Source organism: Gambusia affinis, linkage group LG01 (assembly GCF_019740435.1).
Source record: "Gambusia affinis linkage group LG01, SWU_Gaff_1.0, whole genome shotgun sequence".
Classification (NCBI taxonomy): domain Eukaryota; kingdom Metazoa; phylum Chordata; class Actinopteri; order Cyprinodontiformes; family Poeciliidae; genus Gambusia; species Gambusia affinis.
In genome coordinates this window covers 11040004-11058856 of record NC_057868.1, presented here as the reverse complement: position 1 = coordinate 11058856, position 18853 = coordinate 11040004, and the positions used below count along the sequence as shown (strand labels likewise).

General features: G+C 38.9%; 1 protein-coding gene across 2 annotated transcripts in view; it reads right to left on the bottom strand.

Moving 5' to 3' along the window:
- The window catches only part of espn (espin), a 54269-nt gene extending 35664 nt beyond the window's left edge, over positions 1-18605 (bottom strand). Inside the window, exons 1-6 of one of the 2 annotated variants that reach the window (XM_044131541.1) lie at positions 17656-18605; positions 12297-12490; positions 5225-5411; positions 4888-5070; positions 3153-3284; positions 109-364 (exon numbers count right to left, since the gene is read on the bottom strand). In XM_044131541.1, coding sequence (XP_043987476.1) covers positions 109-364; positions 3153-3284; positions 4888-5070; positions 5225-5411; positions 12297-12490; positions 17656-17955 — 1252 coding nt within the window. In that variant the 5' untranslated portion in view covers positions 17956-18605. The remainder of the gene's footprint in view (positions 1-108; positions 365-3152; positions 3285-4887; positions 5071-5224; positions 5412-12296; positions 12491-17655) is intronic. The other variant, XM_044131548.1, reaches the window with a different exon arrangement.
- Between the last annotated feature and the right edge of the window lie 248 nt (positions 18606-18853).

Here is an 18853-nt window from a genome sequence, read left to right as displayed (position 1 = left end):
ACTGTGTAAATTGAAGGCAGTGACCAAACAGAAACGTTGTAAAATATTAAATAAATGGATGGACAAATAAACAACAGTTTTAATCCCGTCGTTTTAAATGTCACAGACCTTGATGTGCGACTGTGTTTAGCTGGGTGGGAGGTCCTCGAGACATTGTAAGGCTGCTTCTCTTCTCTCCGGTGCTGGACTGGCTGGAGGTGGCAGAGTCGTAGTTGGACAGTGAGCTGGACGGCGAGCCGATGTCGAAGGGCGCTGCCTGGCTGGCTGGAGGCATGGTGGTGTTCGGGGAGGAGAGGCCCGAGTCCGGCTGCTTGGACTCGAGCTCCATCGAAGGGTCTCGAGACAGAACCCGATGCTCCACACTCTGTCGCAGGATTATGAAAGAAAGCGTCACTGTACAGCGGCTCGCATTCACACCCGTTGGACTGTTTCAGATTTTGCCCAACTCAAACCTTAACAGGTTTAATTGAGATCGTCTGTGATGGATCAACATAAAATAGCGCGTTTAGCCAAACTTTGGAAAAGCACATTGCTAGAAACGAACAACGATGTTTCCATCAATTCCAACTCTGCTCCTGCAAACAAAATCATGATTCTGCCACCACCATGTTTCACAGTGTTTAGGATGATTTGCAGTGTTGCTCTTCAGCCGCAGAAGGAATTTTGCGTGAAGAAAATTTTCGTCTCGCCTCATTTGTGATTCAGTTACACACCAGTAAATTGAACTTCGTTTTATTTAGGGGTACCAAATTAAAGGGAGCTGAACACTAGGCATCATTGTTTTCTTCCAATTCAAGATTATTCCCTGCATTGGGTTGGCCTGCATCATATCAAATTAATACTGAAATTTGCGTTTGTATGAAAAAAAAAAAAAAAAAGCTGTGAAAAAAAATCTACAGAATCAAAACAACTCTGTATGACTCATTTAATTAATTTAGTTAATTGTATGCCAATTAGTTTTATTTTACAACATGGAATAATTCTGATCATTATGAATTATCCATATGTTCAGACATCTGTTCATAAACCCTATTCCCTCCAGGTCCCTGGTGAATTAAATGAGGAGAAAAGCATTATGAGTTTAATTATTGCACAGTAGTGAAACTTCTCACAGCTGATCAGAACAGCTCTGGGGTTTTTGTCTTTTCCCCAAAGTGCTCGACTCGTGTGGCTTCATGTCCCTCGTGACAGAACAGAGAACATGAGACAAAGGAGATACAGTATGTCTCCCCAGCACCAGCACTGTTATAATTACTCTGCATGCTCTGGGACTTCAATTTGCTAGCGATGTAGGATGCTGTAAGTCAGAGAGTAAGTCAGTAATTAGCTGGAATAAAGTCAGTTCAGTGAAAGCTAGTTCATATAGACTATTCAGTCTGTGAAACAGATTTGTGTTAGATTCACAAATAACGAAGTACAGTATGGTCATAGAATGGCTGTAATTAAATTAAATGCAATGAAAGTTCCAGGGCTGACTGAGTTAAATCTCTGCTTTGTTTGAGTTGCCCTCACAGCAGACACTGCCTTATGTAACAGCAGCCATATTGAGGGCCTTGTAAATGAACTTGCACTGCCTCATTTATTGTGTAATAGTCCCTTATTAAAGACCCAGTTTTAGTGAGTACTTGTAAAGAACAAAGGTTAGTGCAGTGCTGTGGAAACTGTGAGAAACAAAGTATGCTCTTCACTTTTTGCTGGGTTTCGCCTAATTAACGTTGCTCAACTTCGGTCAGTCTAAAGACTGGTACGGTAAAAATTAAGGCATCAATTTTCAGCAGACTGTTTACAGGAAAAAAAAAGTGTGTGCTCCTAGCAGGTCTTTATACCACGGTTCTTTAAACTTCTAATCTACACGTGGTCAAAAGTACACATGCAGGTCTAAAAAGATACATACTTTCAACTATACCTCTCTCCAAGTGGCGCTGAAGGATGAAAAGTATTTTCAAATTTAGAAAATCCAAGTCCTGTTACAATCTGGTCAGTGATTATGACTTAAGCCACCTATTAGTTTCTCTTCGTGTAGCGAATGTCGAAGAAGAATTAAGAACATTCACAAGTTAGAAAACTTGTGAGCATTCTAGTTGGAGCCATTTCTATAGAAATGGACATTTTAAAGAACAGTCATCAGAGAAAAGAGAATTGGTTAAGATGTTCAGGAGCACCTAGGATCCACTGAGGTCCAAGCCTGACACCAGCTGGAAATTTGTTGAACACTAGAGTCACGGTGATGTGCTGAAGCAAGTTTTACGTTGCCACAGACAGAGAGGGTATCGACAAAGAAAGGCAGCCCTCCTCCGAAATCGACACCTTAAACCTCGCCTGACATTTGCAACCGCCTGCTTCTGGAGAAAAGTTTTACTTTCAGACAAACACATATTGAACTGTTGGGCCACAAGAACAAGAAATATTCTGGAGGAATCAAGATGAAGCTTCATCATGCTGAGGGCTGTTTTGCCCAAAAGTGAACGGAATAAGAAAGATGTCAGATTTTCTTCCATTTCCTCTCAAATCAGCAGCAAGGCAGTGAACCTTGGACACAATCTGGTGTTCCAACTACACATCTAGACTGGCTGTGGATGCATAAACTGGGTTAATATTAAGATGCTGCGTTCCTAGAGCCCCAAACTCAACTCTTTGGAAATGCGATAACGCTTTGTGGATAAGAGGAAATTTACACCATCTTTGAAATCCAGTTTTTGTTTTTAAAAATAATTTTATGTTGCATAGCTATTTACTTTGGAAAAGAAATAAACATTAATTAAATAAATAGGCCAAAAATGTGCCCATGATAATGGATGTAAATTTCTTACCAAAACAGTTTACATGACTTTTGTGTCTATAGTTTGTTAAAATGAAAATCGTCCAGCTCCCAGAAGCAGAGGCAGTGTTGCATAAGCTTATTGTTTCGATGTAGCTAAGAGCCTTTATCATGTACTTATGCTTTCTAGCATTGCTGAGAGAGGCAGCAGGTTTGTTTCACAAAGTGTATTTAATTATTTAAAAATAAAATGTGTTTAGGCTTGAAAACCAGAGGAATTTTATTACAAGCCTCTCTTCCTAAACAGAGAGATCACCTCACAGCTTGGCTCGGTTCGCCAGTGGGTCAGAGGTCAGGACTCGTGGCAGTGGGACTTGTTAATCACAGATCCTACCATGTTTTCCACTGTGCGCAGATACTTGGCACATTGGGAGTGGCCGTTGTATTCAGCCAAGTCCGCAGCTGTGAAGCCGTCCTGGTCCCGAATGCCCAGGTCCACGCCGTTTACCACAAGTATCTGACAGCACTGCGGAGCAGAAAGAGGACAGGGTCAGTTAGAGGAGGAACAAAACTTCAGTCAGTCTGGATTACTGATGACAAAGTCATCAATGTAATTACCTCTCAGGTAATTGGTTTTGCACAAACAGTGGGAGCAGTTTAAAGTATTGAATGAATATCTAGAAGGTTTAAATGTGGACCACAGTGCTGAGAGGCGCTGCAGTCTGTCAGAACTGTGCTGCGAAAAAAATACAACACATTTTTACAGTTTCCCAAACTGTCTTAGAAATGTCAATTTAAACATGCTGTTTAAATGAACAATACATTAAAATAACATGTAAAAAAAAATCCTTTTGTTTTTCTTACACTGAAAAACGTTTCTGCCACCTTGACTCATTATAGCAACAAATAATTTAAAAACAGATAATAACATAGTAATTTAATCAATTCAAATTCTGCAATACTTGTCATATAATAACAAAAGAGCAATAAGTCATTGTGTTATTTTTATAATATTCTGAAAATAAAAATCATTTGATATGATAATGAGTACATAACTCTTGATGGTCACATGACCACTGTTGTCGTCCTAACATTTGTGAATACATCTAGGAAACCAATGAAAATAAATCATACTCTGAACAAAGACGCATTACAAAAAATCATGTCTAGTTGGCTCATAATGGCTGAATATGATCATTCCGACATCCACCTATTTTCGATAAGCTAAAACATCTTTTAATTCTAACCTTGCAGTCCTATGTATGGATTATGACACGGCCAAAGCAAAGCAGATCATAAGTGTCAACTGGAGGAAAATTATACGCTATTTAAGCAAAATTTCAAATAAAAATCCCAAAAGTGTGATATCCACATTATTGGTTAAATCATGTCATATCCATTCTGTCCTGTCGTGAAGGTCTTTTGGGAATTTCTCTCAACCAGCTTTATGCCTCTAAAGACTGAAAGACTGGCCCATTCTTCAATGTAAAACATCTAGATCTCAGTCAAATAGGAGGTAAGTTTTTCATCCGAAATTTCCTTATGTAAACAATAACATGAAGGGTCTATATTTGTAAATATGATTATGATTAAGTCAGTGCCTCAACAACTATGAACCTCACCGCACGTCACTGGTCCTGAGGGAGGCTAAACCTTCAGCTGACTTTCATCACCTTCTTCCACATTCTTGTATACTTGATGTGTAGCTGGTTAATAAACCACCTTGGAGCGAACTACTTTACATCCTTCACAATGGTGAACATTCACCAAGCAGAAAGAGTCTTTGTGCCGGTCTTTCTCACAAAAAAGTAGTATGTGATATCCGTGGAAGTTTATGGCAAAATATTTACCGGATATGAATACTTTCGAAAGAGCAAAATTTCAATGCAGAGTTTTCTTTGAGGCTGACCATAAAAATGTTTAGTCAAAACAGCAAGTTACTGGAGTGGGGGTAAAAACTGTACGCTATACGCCTTTTATTCAAAACAGACGGGCTGTAAAACCCAGGATGGATGAGAGAGCACAGAGAATGAAAACATCCTCTACTTAAATACTCAGATCATTCTTTTCTTTTATTTACATAATGAGAAAAAATTAACTTTTCAAGAGAGAACTTCTGATCGCCCAACCTCCAGTTCTCCATTTTCCGCTGCGTCGTGAAGAGGGGTCCCTCCCCAGTTGTCGGTGATTATCTCTCCTCCATGCAGCAGCAGCCAGCTGAGCACCTTTGCATGGCCGCGGCTGGCTGCGAAGTGCATGGCCGTGGCCCCGTCGCCGTCCCTGTCCGCCAGGCTGATGTCTGTGAAACTCATCTACAGGGTGAGAATTCAAGAACAGACTTCACCGGTGTTCATTGATTTCACTACTCTTAGCGTAAATGAGAAGATGTTGTTAATAAAAAGAAAGAAACAAATAATGCTGGGTGTTCAATAAATTTGAAAGGATCTGATGTGCATGTCAACACACCAGCCAAACGATGACGGTGCTGTGGCCCATCTGAGCAGCAGCATGCAGAGGCGTCATCCCGTCGTTGGCTCTAATGCTCGGATCTGCCCCACAGTCCTTGACCAGGTATTGGACGACCTCCAGATGACCCTCCTGGCAGGCCAGGTAGAGCGGCGTGGCACCATTCTTAGTTTGGGAGTTGATAACACTGCGAGTAAATAAAACCCGCAAGCAATGAAAAGTCATGGACAGCAAACCAGGTAACTGCTGCTACATTTGACCTGAAATTAATGTTCTAACAACAAGTAATTAAAAAAAGGTGTTAAACAGGGAAACTTTACTTCTTCATAGTTATTTTTAACAAGATTGGGCTTTTACCCCATGCACTGGTAAATGTCTAAACATCTAAAAAGAATACCCGTTTAAATATAACCAGTGGTTTTATTTCTTTTATCAATGTTCTGGTTCTAACATTTAGTGCAGCTGTGGCGGATCATACTTACTGGGATTTTATGTGATCAACCAAAACAAAGAAGCACATTATAGTGAAATCTATCGAGAGAAAGCAACGTTTTTCAACATTTTTCACAAAGAAATGTGGCGTGAATTTTTTTTTTTTCAGCTCCCTTGATTTGATATTATGTTTGATAAATATACAGAACCACCTAGACCCATCATTTCAGCTGCGTTGTTACTCCAGCTTCATGTTTTAGGTCAATGAAAGTCATTGAACCGCCACACTTTAGCAGTGTAATTGGTAAATGGACTGAATACATATTAAAGTTTTGTAGTCACTTTACATGACAGCCACATTCACCAAGTTATACTCACTAACATGCACGGATACACAGATCAGTAGGAAAGATTCATTTGTATATTTGAAAAGAGTGTTTTCTTGTTGTTTCAGTGATTCCGTCTATTCCAGACACGAGCCCTTGCTGGAAAAAGGCTTTTCAACATGCAATTTCTATTTTTAGCTTCAGCTTTAGACGAGTACGCACGGTCTGACTGTAGGTGCAAAACACCTTGCTCTGTTGCTAAAAGTAGACAAGCAGGCAAGCCCGACTGAATCTCATTCCCTGTTTTCTTTTTCCCCCTGAAGGTCCTTAGCCCGGCTCTCAAAGCAAAACTATCCAGCCCTCGTGTCCCTTCTTGTCCCAGATATTCTCTGTCGCAGCGGGATGTCACAGATGAAACGAGTGCTTCCCAACTAAATCCCATAAGGTCGTACTTTATTTGGACTCTGACAAATGAGCAATGAGTCACTTAAGAGGATTATCAACTCACTAGCTTTGCTTGACTCGCAACGTGCCTAAGAGTTGCAAGTGGAGCTGAACATAAGAAAGCTAAAGGGCTACGTCTCACCTTTGCACAGGCTGCAATTAAATCATGCCAAACGAGTAGTTTTAATATCAGTTAGCCTTATTCTGAGCTACAAAAGATAAATATGTACTGTCTGTTAGAAGAAAACAAACGTTGAGGGCCTCTTTGAATGATTAAGTGAAAAGTTCCACGTAGGAACAATTAGATAATAAATATTTCAACACAAGAAAAGGAAGTCGTCTGTGTTTCTGTCATCAGGAAGTGAGCATGTTAATGAATCTTTCATTGATGTAACTAAAGTGGGTTTCACTCACATGTTTTTCTCAGAAGGAGAAAAGTATATTTCTTTAATTAATCCTGTTCACAAAACATCACTGTGCCAAAGGTCACATACTAAAGCAACCAGGACCAAACTCCTCAAAGTGGAGAGGCTTAGGAAGTGAAAAGGTGCTTCTGGAGAAGAAGTGTAGATTTCAAAGGGTTAGGAAAGAGGTTAGACTGTTCTCCGACACAAGGAGCACCACCTCAGCAGGGACTGTACAGAAAAGTTGTCACACTAGAGTCAGAGACATGTGATATATTTCCATTTCAGCCCCAGTGAGCATTTTGCCCCAGTAATAGTCTGATCACTGTACCTTTCCTTTCTGCAGTAACAAAGACCAAGGTTGTCTTCATTACAGTAATGTAATTGATGTCTTACAAATGGCCCTCCTGGTTAATGAAGGCTTTTGACAAGCTCAGTGTTTATCCCCCTATTGAATAATGAAGAGATTTGATGGAGAAATTGATGTCCTTTTGCAACATGTGCATCTCACGTGTGTCTGTTGTATTGGTGTTTAAAGTGTTTCAACGCACAGTTTTGAAAGTTTCTTAAAGTTTCTAAAGGCCAAGGTTTTCTAAAGCAGGGACATTTTTCAAGTCAGGTGACAATAAATAGAGATTTGCACATTTAAAGTAAAGTTTTGTTGCACAAGCACCATGCGTGGTACCATCATCCAGGCCCACTGATAAGCCAGCAGTGAAGACAAATCACTTGTTTTAGTTGCTGAATGCTAAAACATTCAGCATTCAATCTTATTTGTTATACATTAATATCTAAACCAGTAATTTATTAAATGCCACATGGTAAGCAAAGCAAACCGTTTTCTAATGAAGTCCAGCTGATTCTATACTGTTGGTGACATCACAGCAATTCCTCCACCTGAACAAGCAGGAAAATGTTTTTTGTCTTTGATTTTTTTTTTCCCCAACAGATTTTTTTTTTTTTTTTTAGATTAGATCCAAAAACATCAAATGATGCAGAATGATGCCAAATATTAACAAAATACATATCTCATGTGTATATTATTTAATTTGTGGCTATTTTGATTTAAAATCATGTTGTTGTTTTTTTACATGAGGATGTTGTTATATTTTATCTAAACATAGTCTCTATATAGCTGTAATGTCATGTTACGTTGCATCTTTTCATTTTAAACCTGTTGTTGTGATGGATGTTTGAAAGGGGCTTTTATCCAACTTGCACCAGGAACTTAGGAGGATTATAGAGCACAGGAGGTGCAGCAAAGCTATTGGTTTAATCAAATACTGCCTTATTTACTCATTTCTCTCTGTGAGCTAACATCTTACCAACTTCATGAAATAAACTACCTAGAGACAGAAACAGCTTTGAGAAGTCCTTATAACAATATATAGTTCACACCTCAGTGATGGCATCTTGAAAATGTATTCTAATAAAACACATTCTCATTAGTTTAATTTCAACCGTATATTCAATAAGAGGTTATTATTAAGTCTGTATCTCTGCTGGAGCTGAAACCTTTTCCTTTACAAAGTTCCTGAACATTCAACAGGAAAAAACTACAGGTTTTTATGGACTAATTTTTTAGGAAAGAAGAAAAGAAGCGAGAAAGCAAAGGGAAGGATAGACACACAGAAGAAATAAACAAAGCCAGGACACAGTGAAGTATTAGAAACATATACCTTCTAATGGTAAATGGGGAAACAGAAAAAAGTAAAAACATAGAGAGGGAAGAACAACTTTTTGTCAATGGGAAAGAGACTAAACTCTGAAAATAAAAATTTTTCACACACTTATTTTATTCTTTCATATTTTTCCAGACCTACAAAACAGTGAAACACAATTAAAAAAAATTCCAGATTCTCTATGAACTCTGTTTTCACTACTTTTTATGTAAGAGATTAAAATCCTCTATTTCACGTTGAGGGTGTTCTTCAACTCCATGAAGATCTACAATTAACGAAGTTTGTATTTCGAGAAAAATCAAGAGAAAAAGAGCCATCAGACAATCTGTTTTCTCAGCCCCCACTTCTGATGGAGCTTTAGATGGCTAACTTTCTGGATTATCTCAACACAGAGCGATGTCCTTTTAAACTTCATGCTGGAACCGACTCCAGGCCAAAGATCTTAATCTGCACTAATTGATTACATAAGATGTCTGCAGCTTCCCATTTACTAGCTCTCTCTCTCTCTTTCAGTCTTTCACCATCATTCATTCATCCACTTTTTGTAACGAGGCTATCTTGTCAGGCACAGCACATTGAGCTTTTTGTTTTGACTCACTGATCGAGCTTTGGTCTCCGCTGCAAGTTAATATTTGTGCAACATTTAATTGAACGTTAAATTGAATTTTTGGGGACATACTGATGTCAGATTTTGGGACAAAATTCTCATCTACAATTTAGTAAAATAAAACAATCCAACCGAAATTATATCCTGTACTGTACTCCTTTTACACAACAAATTGCAAACTTGAGCATGTAATGCTTCTTTTTTCAATAATTCTAATAGATAACAACTGTATCTTAATATGGGAGGGGGAATTGATCTGATTTAAAGTTAGGCACGTAATAGATTAATTAATTATTCATTAGTTTACAGTAACTTTCCAGGAGCCTTAAGAGGAAACATGATGATTGATCTAAATGTGTCGGACCCATAGAATCAGGAAATCCCTGAAATACAACCTGTCTGACACTATGGAGTAGGCCAGAATAGTTCAAAAAGCAAAACATAATGTCCTGATTTGAAGACATTCAAGAACAGATGAGAAACCAGAAAACATCTAAGTTTTTATTTTTTATTTTTTTAAACTCATATTCTTCCTTGTTTCTCGGCCTGTTTTCTGTGTAGTTACCGTCAATAAGAGTCACTAGCATCAGTAAAAAGAAGAGCCAGGGAAACAACTGTATCCACTGGAGATCTCCAAAGTGAAAACCAGAGCTGACCACAAAGACCCATTGTTTCCCACTTCCTAATAAAGCATCGGAATTATTCCCAAGACTTTAGGAAAAATATTATGTTGAGAGACAACGGTGGAACAATACTTCTGCTGTACCAACACTTCGTTTCAGAATCAGAATATTATAATGACAGCCAATCATAGAGGTAGTTGTGGTTAGGATTCTTTGTTGTGTTTGATGAAATGAAACCTAATCATACTTTGGGTTATGCAGGAGATAATGAACCAAAGAAACACCAATAGTTACACCTCTGAATGACAGAAAATAAGAAAAAGAAGAAAAAAACAAAACAAATGGTTTATCATAATTTGGACATAAATCTGACTGAGATGTCTTGGCAGAAGCAGTGGCTGAATTAAAGTAACTTTACTAAAAAGAGTTGACCACAATTCTTCCAAAAGCGATATAAAAAAAACCTCTTTTCCAGTTAACACCAATGCTTTGAAACAAGAAAATGTGACAAACAAGCCAGCACTGAAGAAATCAGTGGGGAGCAAATACTTTTTCAGGACCATGTATAACTATAGAAATTACAGTACTCCAAACATTTTCTAGAAATTTCTTGTCAGAACTGCAGAATGATGTCTTTGTTGGCATTTTTATTGTCATTAAGATATTCTGTTATGATTAAAAGTGAGCCAAAAGTCAAAATAAAATGCTGAAAACAGAAAACACCATAAAGGTGTTGTTGTTTACCTCGAGTGTATGTACTTTTATGCCCTGCAGTCACACTCTCATTATGTTACACTATAATTAGGCTGCTTGTTACAAATGCAATGATGTAATCAAGACAGTCCATGTAATCTTTAAGATCTTCCAGGTAGAAATAAAACAGCAATAACTGTTAAAACCCAGGGATGCGTGTTTGCACATCATATTGAAGTCTGAACATTAAACTTCATCTCCACTGTACATTCAGGGCTGGAGACTAGAAAGCAGCTCCTCCATACAAATGGATTTGTTTCCCTCATTATCCCTTATCGCCATTTAGTGCTTCTGTGTGTCGCCGTGGAGACGATGGTAAACACAAGCAGTGGGAGAGGCGGCGGGGAGGACTGAATGGAGCCGAGCTATCAGGGAGCTGCAATGTCTCTGAGGAGCATTAAATTTTCAGCAGGTATGTACCTGTCTGGGGTGCATCCACACAATATTGGAGGTGCAAAACGCGACACAACTTACCTTCTCACTCTGAGGGCATCAGCGTATTATATTTGTAGTAAGAGGTCATGCTTTGTTATATTGTACTAGATATATGGAATAAGAAATAAAATAAATCTGATTATTCTTCTAAAGCTGTAAAAAAGAAAAAGAACAAAAAAGGCATTGCAACTATAGTCGTTTTTAAATGGCAGCTAAAATCCTTGAGAAAATTTTGTACATCAAATATTCTGGATTTCAATAAATGTTTGAAAATGAACACGTTGCATGTTCCATTTAAACATAGAAGCTTATAGTGGGAATGCACCAATCAACTGGGAAGCTTTCCTGTGATTGTTTCTTGTTCCGATTAATAAGTGTGTTGGATAATGGCTGGATGGATATATGACAAACTCACAAACTGAGTTAAAACATCTCAAGTTTGTTTTTCTTCCTTAAGAAGAAAAGCGCAGCTGGTCAAAGTTGATATCAGCATACGAGGGCTTAAGAAAACAGGAAATTGGTATTTGCCAGAAACACCCTGATCAGTGCAGCTCATGTTTCAAGTGTAAGATCTGGTCAGATGCTGAAAGACATCGAAGCAGCTCTGACGGCCAAGTAAAACGTCACTGTTAGGCACCGTTTGTGCCCCAATAAACCAGTCAAATAGACAAACCTATACAACCTTTTATGTAAAACATAATATATACATTATTAAATAACATTAGCCAACTTGGCTAGTGAACTCTACTTGTAACACTAGGCTTGAAATTTTCATTTTTTGGTAAAGTTAACAGTTATACTGGCTTAGGCTATCCTGAGCTGCCTCTATAGTTATGCTGCCAGAAGCTTAGAATGCTACTGGGACACAATGACCACTTTTTCTCACTTTCTTCTGCTGCTACTCTCCAATTTGCATTATTTGCTGTTGCTTCAACTGTTAACTTTTTGTTTTCTCTCGGTTTCTTTCCATAGATGCTGCATCTGGTCTGGACTCTGTCTTCCTGAAGGAAGGGCATCACTGAGATAACGCCGCCACCAATTCATCTCCTGCTATTAACTTTTTACCTTCATGAACATAGAAAATAATCCTTTATCAGTTCGTCTGTTTCTTTTTGTGTATAGCTAAGCATCACATTTTATTCAAAAAGCACGTTTAGGTAAAAAGTGTGTAATTCTTTGGAGGGTTGCTGTATGTTGTACACACACTGGTATTGGCCGCTTAGTCCTGTAAACAAAGTCATTTGTAACCTCTGCTAAAAATATCTCTGAAATCCCTCACATTGCCCAGATTAAGTCACTACAGACAAGAGGAAGCGGTTAACTTCAAGAGGAAGCATTTTAAACACTGTGAAGAGACAAGTCTTACTTTGGGCTGTGTCCCAGTAACAGTCGGAGAGAAGCCAGATCTCCCTTGGCAGCTGCATAATGAACAGGTAGGGCTCCTGTGTCGGTGGAGGCCCCGGGGTCCACCTCACTGCTCTTCAGCAGCCATTCGGTGATCTCGTAGTGACTGAAGCGACACGCAAGGTGGAGAACCGTGGCTCCAGAGCTGTCCTTGTCCTGCAAATCCAAACAGATGGAGAAACTGAAGAAAACATGCACACTCACAGTCGTCTTTTCTTTTTTTTTTTTTTTGTAATTCAGAACATAATCTGTTTGTGGAAGCCCGTAACATCAAGGTGGTCAGGGCACATTTGTTAGAAAGACTGGAACAAGCTGCCTGTGCAATTAAGAGAAACAAGATATATAAAAAAGGATTTTTTTTATGAGCTGCTTTGCAGAACTGGTTCAGCCTCTGTCCTGTTCCAATTAAAATTCTTCCTGGTCTTGGATGGGTCAGACCCTGCATTTCTACATTGTTTGGCACAATTGCTATAACATGGCAGTAAACAGAGGCTCTTTTGAACCTTTTCACTCCAACAGAGCTGATTCACATCCTCTGACTGTTGTGTTTTAATTGATGTGACACGTTGAATATCCCACATCCGATTTAAACCTGGTATCTAATTCTACATCGCTACCACTTGTGACTCATTTGTGAATTTCTTCCATAGTATATTGTATATTTGACTCTTCGTAAATACTGCCCTAAATACTGAAGCAACTTTGGGTCTTTGGAAATTAACTCTAAACTTCTGGTAGGCATAAAAACTAGTGGTTTTGAGAAAGTATTTGTTCTTCTTACAGATCTAATCTGATCATATTTGTCACATTTAAATGTTTCTGGTCATCAAATACATTTAAATACCAGTCGTCAATAACATGATTACTGGTAAACACAAAATGCAGTTTCATAATGATAATTTAATTTATTAATTAAAAACAACAATCCAAACCCACCGGCTTCTAAGTGGAAAAGTTTTAGTCCCATAACAATCAGTCAACCTTGGTAGCAACAACTGCCATCAACTCTTTAAATTACAAGCAATTAATGTTTTACATCACTGAGGAGTCCAGCCATATTTGAGGATTTATAAACATGAATGGCCTGTTTAATGTCACAATCCAACATCACAGTCAGATTTAAGAGCAGAGTTTGACTAGGCCACACTAAAAAACGTATTTTATTCTGAGCCATTCAGAGGATTTGCTGGTGTCCATTGGATTAATGTCCCACTGCATGACAAAAGTATAGACAAAAGGCCTGAGTGACATCAGGATCAGAGCTCCACTGGCTGCAGGATGACGTTCAAATCAAATAATTCTAACCCAGTAAAGGGCAATGGAAAAATAAATACATAAAAAAGAAAACTAGAGCCAAAATATAGTAAGCGCATATAGTAAATGGAGATTGCTAAGGAGTAGGTTAAAGGCACACAAGATGTCAGAAAATATATCTTTCTGAAAGATGAGTAATAATGAATGAAAAGAGGCAATCGGGATAAACGTACAAGAAAGTGTGATACCCAGTTCCAAATTAAGCTCCATATTTCCAAGTAATTTCTAATTTTTCAGACAAATTTTCAATGCGATGTTTCCTACAAGATGCTTAGAAAGAACCTGTGATGAACATGTGAATGGATTACTAGTCTTGTTGTCTAGATAATATTAGTGTTTTCAGTACACAGCCATCTCATTGCACCCCAAGACTAAATGGTGACTCTTAACTTTTAGCTGTTTCTGTGTTACTTGAGATCTCTTATTTATTTCAGAACAATGCAAAGCAGTGCAGAATTTGCTCATATTTTTGGCGTCACAATATTTAAGACTTCTTGGAAACCCAAGCTGGAGCTCTTTATTGACTGGGATTAATTTGCATGTACTGGAAACACATGCTGTAACTGAGTCAGCATGGGGTTTAATTCATCATGTGAGGGTTTAACCACTGTAGCTCCAAGCACCCGTCCATCGTTTACTAACTGAGCTAACATTCTGTTTTTGTGACCCTCGTTATACACTGCCAGTGCTGTACAAGGGGTACTAAGAATGCAAATCAACCTTTGCATATCTCATCACCATGGTAACATCTGACTGTGTAACAAGGTAAGTTTCAATCAAAAAAGGATGGTCGTATTTTAATGTCCTGGATGTATACAGTCACTGCCACTTGAAAGTATTCAAACCCTAACCTTACTTCACATGTAGTTATAAACTACATGTGAAGACTTGTACTATAACTGATCTGGACATAGCTTTCAAACAGAGTTGGTTGAATGAACGATTTGAAAAAGATCACAGCCGTCTAACTTCCAACAGCTCACCATGCACATCAGAACAGAAACCAATCAATAAAGTTGAAGTAATTGTCTGCAGATCTACCAGACCAGATCTACCTGCACAATCCTTTTGGGCGAGAAATTTAATGGATTGTGCAGCACTAAATGCTTTGAAAAGCACTATGGTCGTCTCCATTAGTCAAAAATGTAAAAAAAATTTGGAGCCACCATTATCCTCTTGAGATCTGGCAGCTAAACAAAGTCAGGGAGGAGAGACGATTGAGTGATCACTAATGTGAAGCTCTGCTGATCCCTTATGGCAATCAAAGAACCATAGTTAAACCATTGCTAATGGACTCCACCAATCAGTCCTTCATGGTAGAATGGCCAGATGGAAGCCAAAAAGGTACATTCTAAACCATTTGATTTTCACCACAATGTACTTCAAAAATTGTCAGACAATGAACAACCAAGTTTTCTGGTCCGATGAGACCAAGATTAAACTTTTTTTTAAAAGTAAGCCCTAAAGGCTTGAATATACTCAGGTGTACTTGGTGTATTCTGTGCCCACTCAGACCTCAGCATACTGAAGTACACCCGAGTCTGATGCTAGAACGCTAAAGTAGCATGTTTATAGAAAACAAGGCCCTGCTCTAACCAGAATAACACCGTCTCGACCAACTAGTGGTGATAAAGCCACTAGTTGGTGGCATTTCATTTTGCGTACGGATTATGGTGGATGCAGATATGGTGTTCTTTGAGGTCAAGTATAATTCTGTTCAGGTGTTACTAATGAGGAGAGGCAAACAGTGTTATTAGTCTAGCGGTCTGGTGGATTGTCTTTGTTCTAAATGGAAATAGCAAAACAAATAGACGTCATGAAGGAAATAATTTATGATTATCAGTGGAAACAAAGATTGACATAGAGAACTTTAAGGGCATGTAAAAACAAAGCCTATTAAAAAAAACAACAGCTACCAGCACTGTAAGACATATGACTTTAGTTGCAACACCAGCTGTGAAGTATGTTGATGGCAGTGTTGTGCTGCTTGGTGTTTTTCTGTGGCAGGAACTATGGAAGCAGTCTGTACAGAGGGTTAGACGACATCAGCAAACACAGCAAGGATTCTTCAAGAAAACGTGCTCTAGAGTGATCTCAAACTCAGAGTAAGGTGAGCAATCATCTTCTAACACAACTCTGACCCAAATCCAACTGCCAGGACAACAAAGAGGTGGCTAAAGGAGCAGTCTGTGAATGTCCCAGCCAAAGCCCAGACTTAAATCCAGTCGAACATCTCTAAACAAACCTAAAAATGGCTGTTTACCAACACTGCCCGATCAGCCTAACAGAGCTTGAAAGGAAGGATGCAGAGAATAGAACAGAATACCGAGCTTGTAGAGAAAAACCCTAAAAGACTTTAAGTTGTAAAAAGAAAAAATAGATGCTCATTTCCTCATTAAAGACAAAAAATCTGATTTTATTTAATTTGACTCCGTCAAACTCTTCTAATGTCTTTTTTCCTTCATTTCTGGTAGTCGCTCTTCTGTGTGTTTGACCAAAATTGCAACAATGCTGAAGAACTTTTACTATCATTTGACAATGTCTGGCAAGTTGATCACAATAAAACAATTTAAGCAACAAACCCAAGAAAATTTTAAACGTCAAAGTTGCCTGGCATCTAAAACAGTTCAGGGCTGCATAACTAGTTTTTCTGCTAATGACAATAGTACCCACATAGACTTCTATAGTCATATATTATGACATAACATTATGACCACCTGTCCAGTGAAACGGTTCATATATATTATGTTAAACCTAATGTCTTAGGCTGTTTGTGTGACCTTCAAAAGTCAGTGTGGCAAAGTAAACATCTTGTAAGATGATAGTACTCCACCAGATACTGCATAATTCATCAGTGATTATTTACATTTTGCAAGAACAAAGGGGAAAAAAAAGCACTGATGAAGTAATCTTTTATATTCAACAAACAACTGGTTGTTCATAAGCTCTCTCAACAGGAAGCAGATAAATTGCATAGTTTAAGATTGTTGGGGCATGCAGTTTTTGTAGCAATAAACAGAAAATCTCATGTAAGCTATAAACCAGCAAGAAGCACCCTAACACTTGAAACCAATGTCCTCAATACATGGTTGTCAAACTATGGTGCAAGGATCACTAGTGGCACTTGAACTGTCTTTAGTGGTAAATCACTATGGCATCAATTATTTTGTAAGATAAATTTGTTGTGATGTATCGACGATAAGCTCCAACAGCCATAAAGATGAATTGCTCATATTGAATTAGACATGTCTCAAAATCAGTGCGGTGGGAAAAAAAAATTCTTTGAATTCCCAGTATGAACTGAAGCGGACTACAGTGAACCAGGAGCAATCGCTGGTTGATTTTTATGCTGTGGCTTATTTACTATTGAAACTGGAATTTGGGTGTGGGATTAAACCAATTTAAGTGACTTCTAGTTCAAGTTAGAAAGTCAAAGGGGTTTGTTAACATATGTGCTTTGTGCCCAGGATAATTACTAATAGCAATTCAAGCTGATAATAATGTGTTTCTCCGTAGCTGTACTTTCAAATCTTGGTTACATGTTGGCTTAAGGATATTAAATAGTGTGTAAAAATTTTAATGCTATACAAATGATTAAATTTGCAAATACACTGATTTTACAGCTGCAATCACAAAGTCGTAGATGGAGAGTCAACATATTAGATTATGAGGTCAGTTTTTGTTAGAAACCTCTGAAATCAGTTAACTCTTTACCTCTTACAAAAATGTGGAAATGTTATCTTCAGAGTAACATGTTAAATGACATTGTTCAACCAACCATGCAAAGCCAGCAGACGTCTTAGTCATAGAGGCCATGACTGTTAAATTATTACAAAAAGTTTGAAAACAACAACAATGAAACTGGATTGTAGAGCAACGTGCCTCTGGAGCTACTATTTTGACCTGTTATATAAACATAATGTAGTACCAAAGTATTGATAATCTCTCATAGAGTTAACGCCACGTCAGAATAAACAGAACTGAGATGTCTGGTTCAGGTTACTCACCTCCGACCGACACCCCCCCTGGGTCAGCAGCCACTGTAAGCAGGCCAGGTTGCCCGTGGCTGCCGCATCATGGGCCGGACTGGCCCCGTTGTTTGCCAGGCAGTTACCCTGCAGCCCTGCCTCCTCCACCAGAAAACGCAGGCAGGTCAGCTTCCCGGCCCGGGCGGCGTGGTGGACCGGTGAAGCCCCCAGAACATCCTTCACGTCGCTGCTGAGAACCTTCGCTGCTAAGAGCGTTTTGAGCGCCTGCACGTCTCCCTGCCTGGCTGCCACCAGCGTCCTGTCGCCCTCCACCACCATGGCTGCAGCCGGCTGCGGGTTAGGCGGCTCCGTCCCTCGGTTGCCTGCTCTGACCCCCTCCCCCTCCCTGACTCAGTTCACCGGGCTGACAGGGTTAGCAGCGCTGCATCCATAAAGCCTCTGAACATGTCAGTCACCGGGTTAATTCTGTGGACAAGCTCGGTTATTGCTCCATAGGTCTCTATAAAGCGACGATAAACAGCGGAATCCGTCCCAGAAATAAACAGATATCATCTTCTTTACATACTGGATTTAAAAACTCACTGCATCTTACGCTGTTTGAACTAACCTCTGCTTTGCTGAATGAGTTATCCGCTTCAGCTCTGACAAGCAGGATTCTCCTGAGCACCTGTTGCACAAGATCTTCTAAGTCCTATAAACTATTTATATTTTGTGTGTTTACTTTTTCTATCTACTTAATGTCTCCTATCATGTGGCTCGAAGAGTCCTATTGTGTTTTTTTTTTTTCCTTCGAGCAGATGGCGACATTGGACGGAGAGCCTGATAAATAATCCAGCAGAGGGAGGACCGCTGAGCCTGTAACAAGTTGCTGCTCGCTGAAAATCGGCTCACAAGTTAAAGGAGCAGTACTGAAAAGCTGCTGGAAGTTCAGTAATTCCCGGGCGGGTCAACGGAGGAAATGATTAACCAATGGGGTGTGTGTCTGGGTTTAGCTGAATGCTGATTTAAGACTGGCGTGTTTTTCAAAGCGTCCAGCGTCAAAAGCTCCACCAGCGTAAATTTTGCTTTAGAATGTTAAATACATGTGATTTCCACATTGAAGATGTCCACCTGGTGGCTTTCTGTGGAACTGGTTTGAATAAGGGTAATTTAAAAATAAATAAATAAATAACATCATTAAAAGCAATCAACTCCCTGAAGTATTAAAAAGTTACCG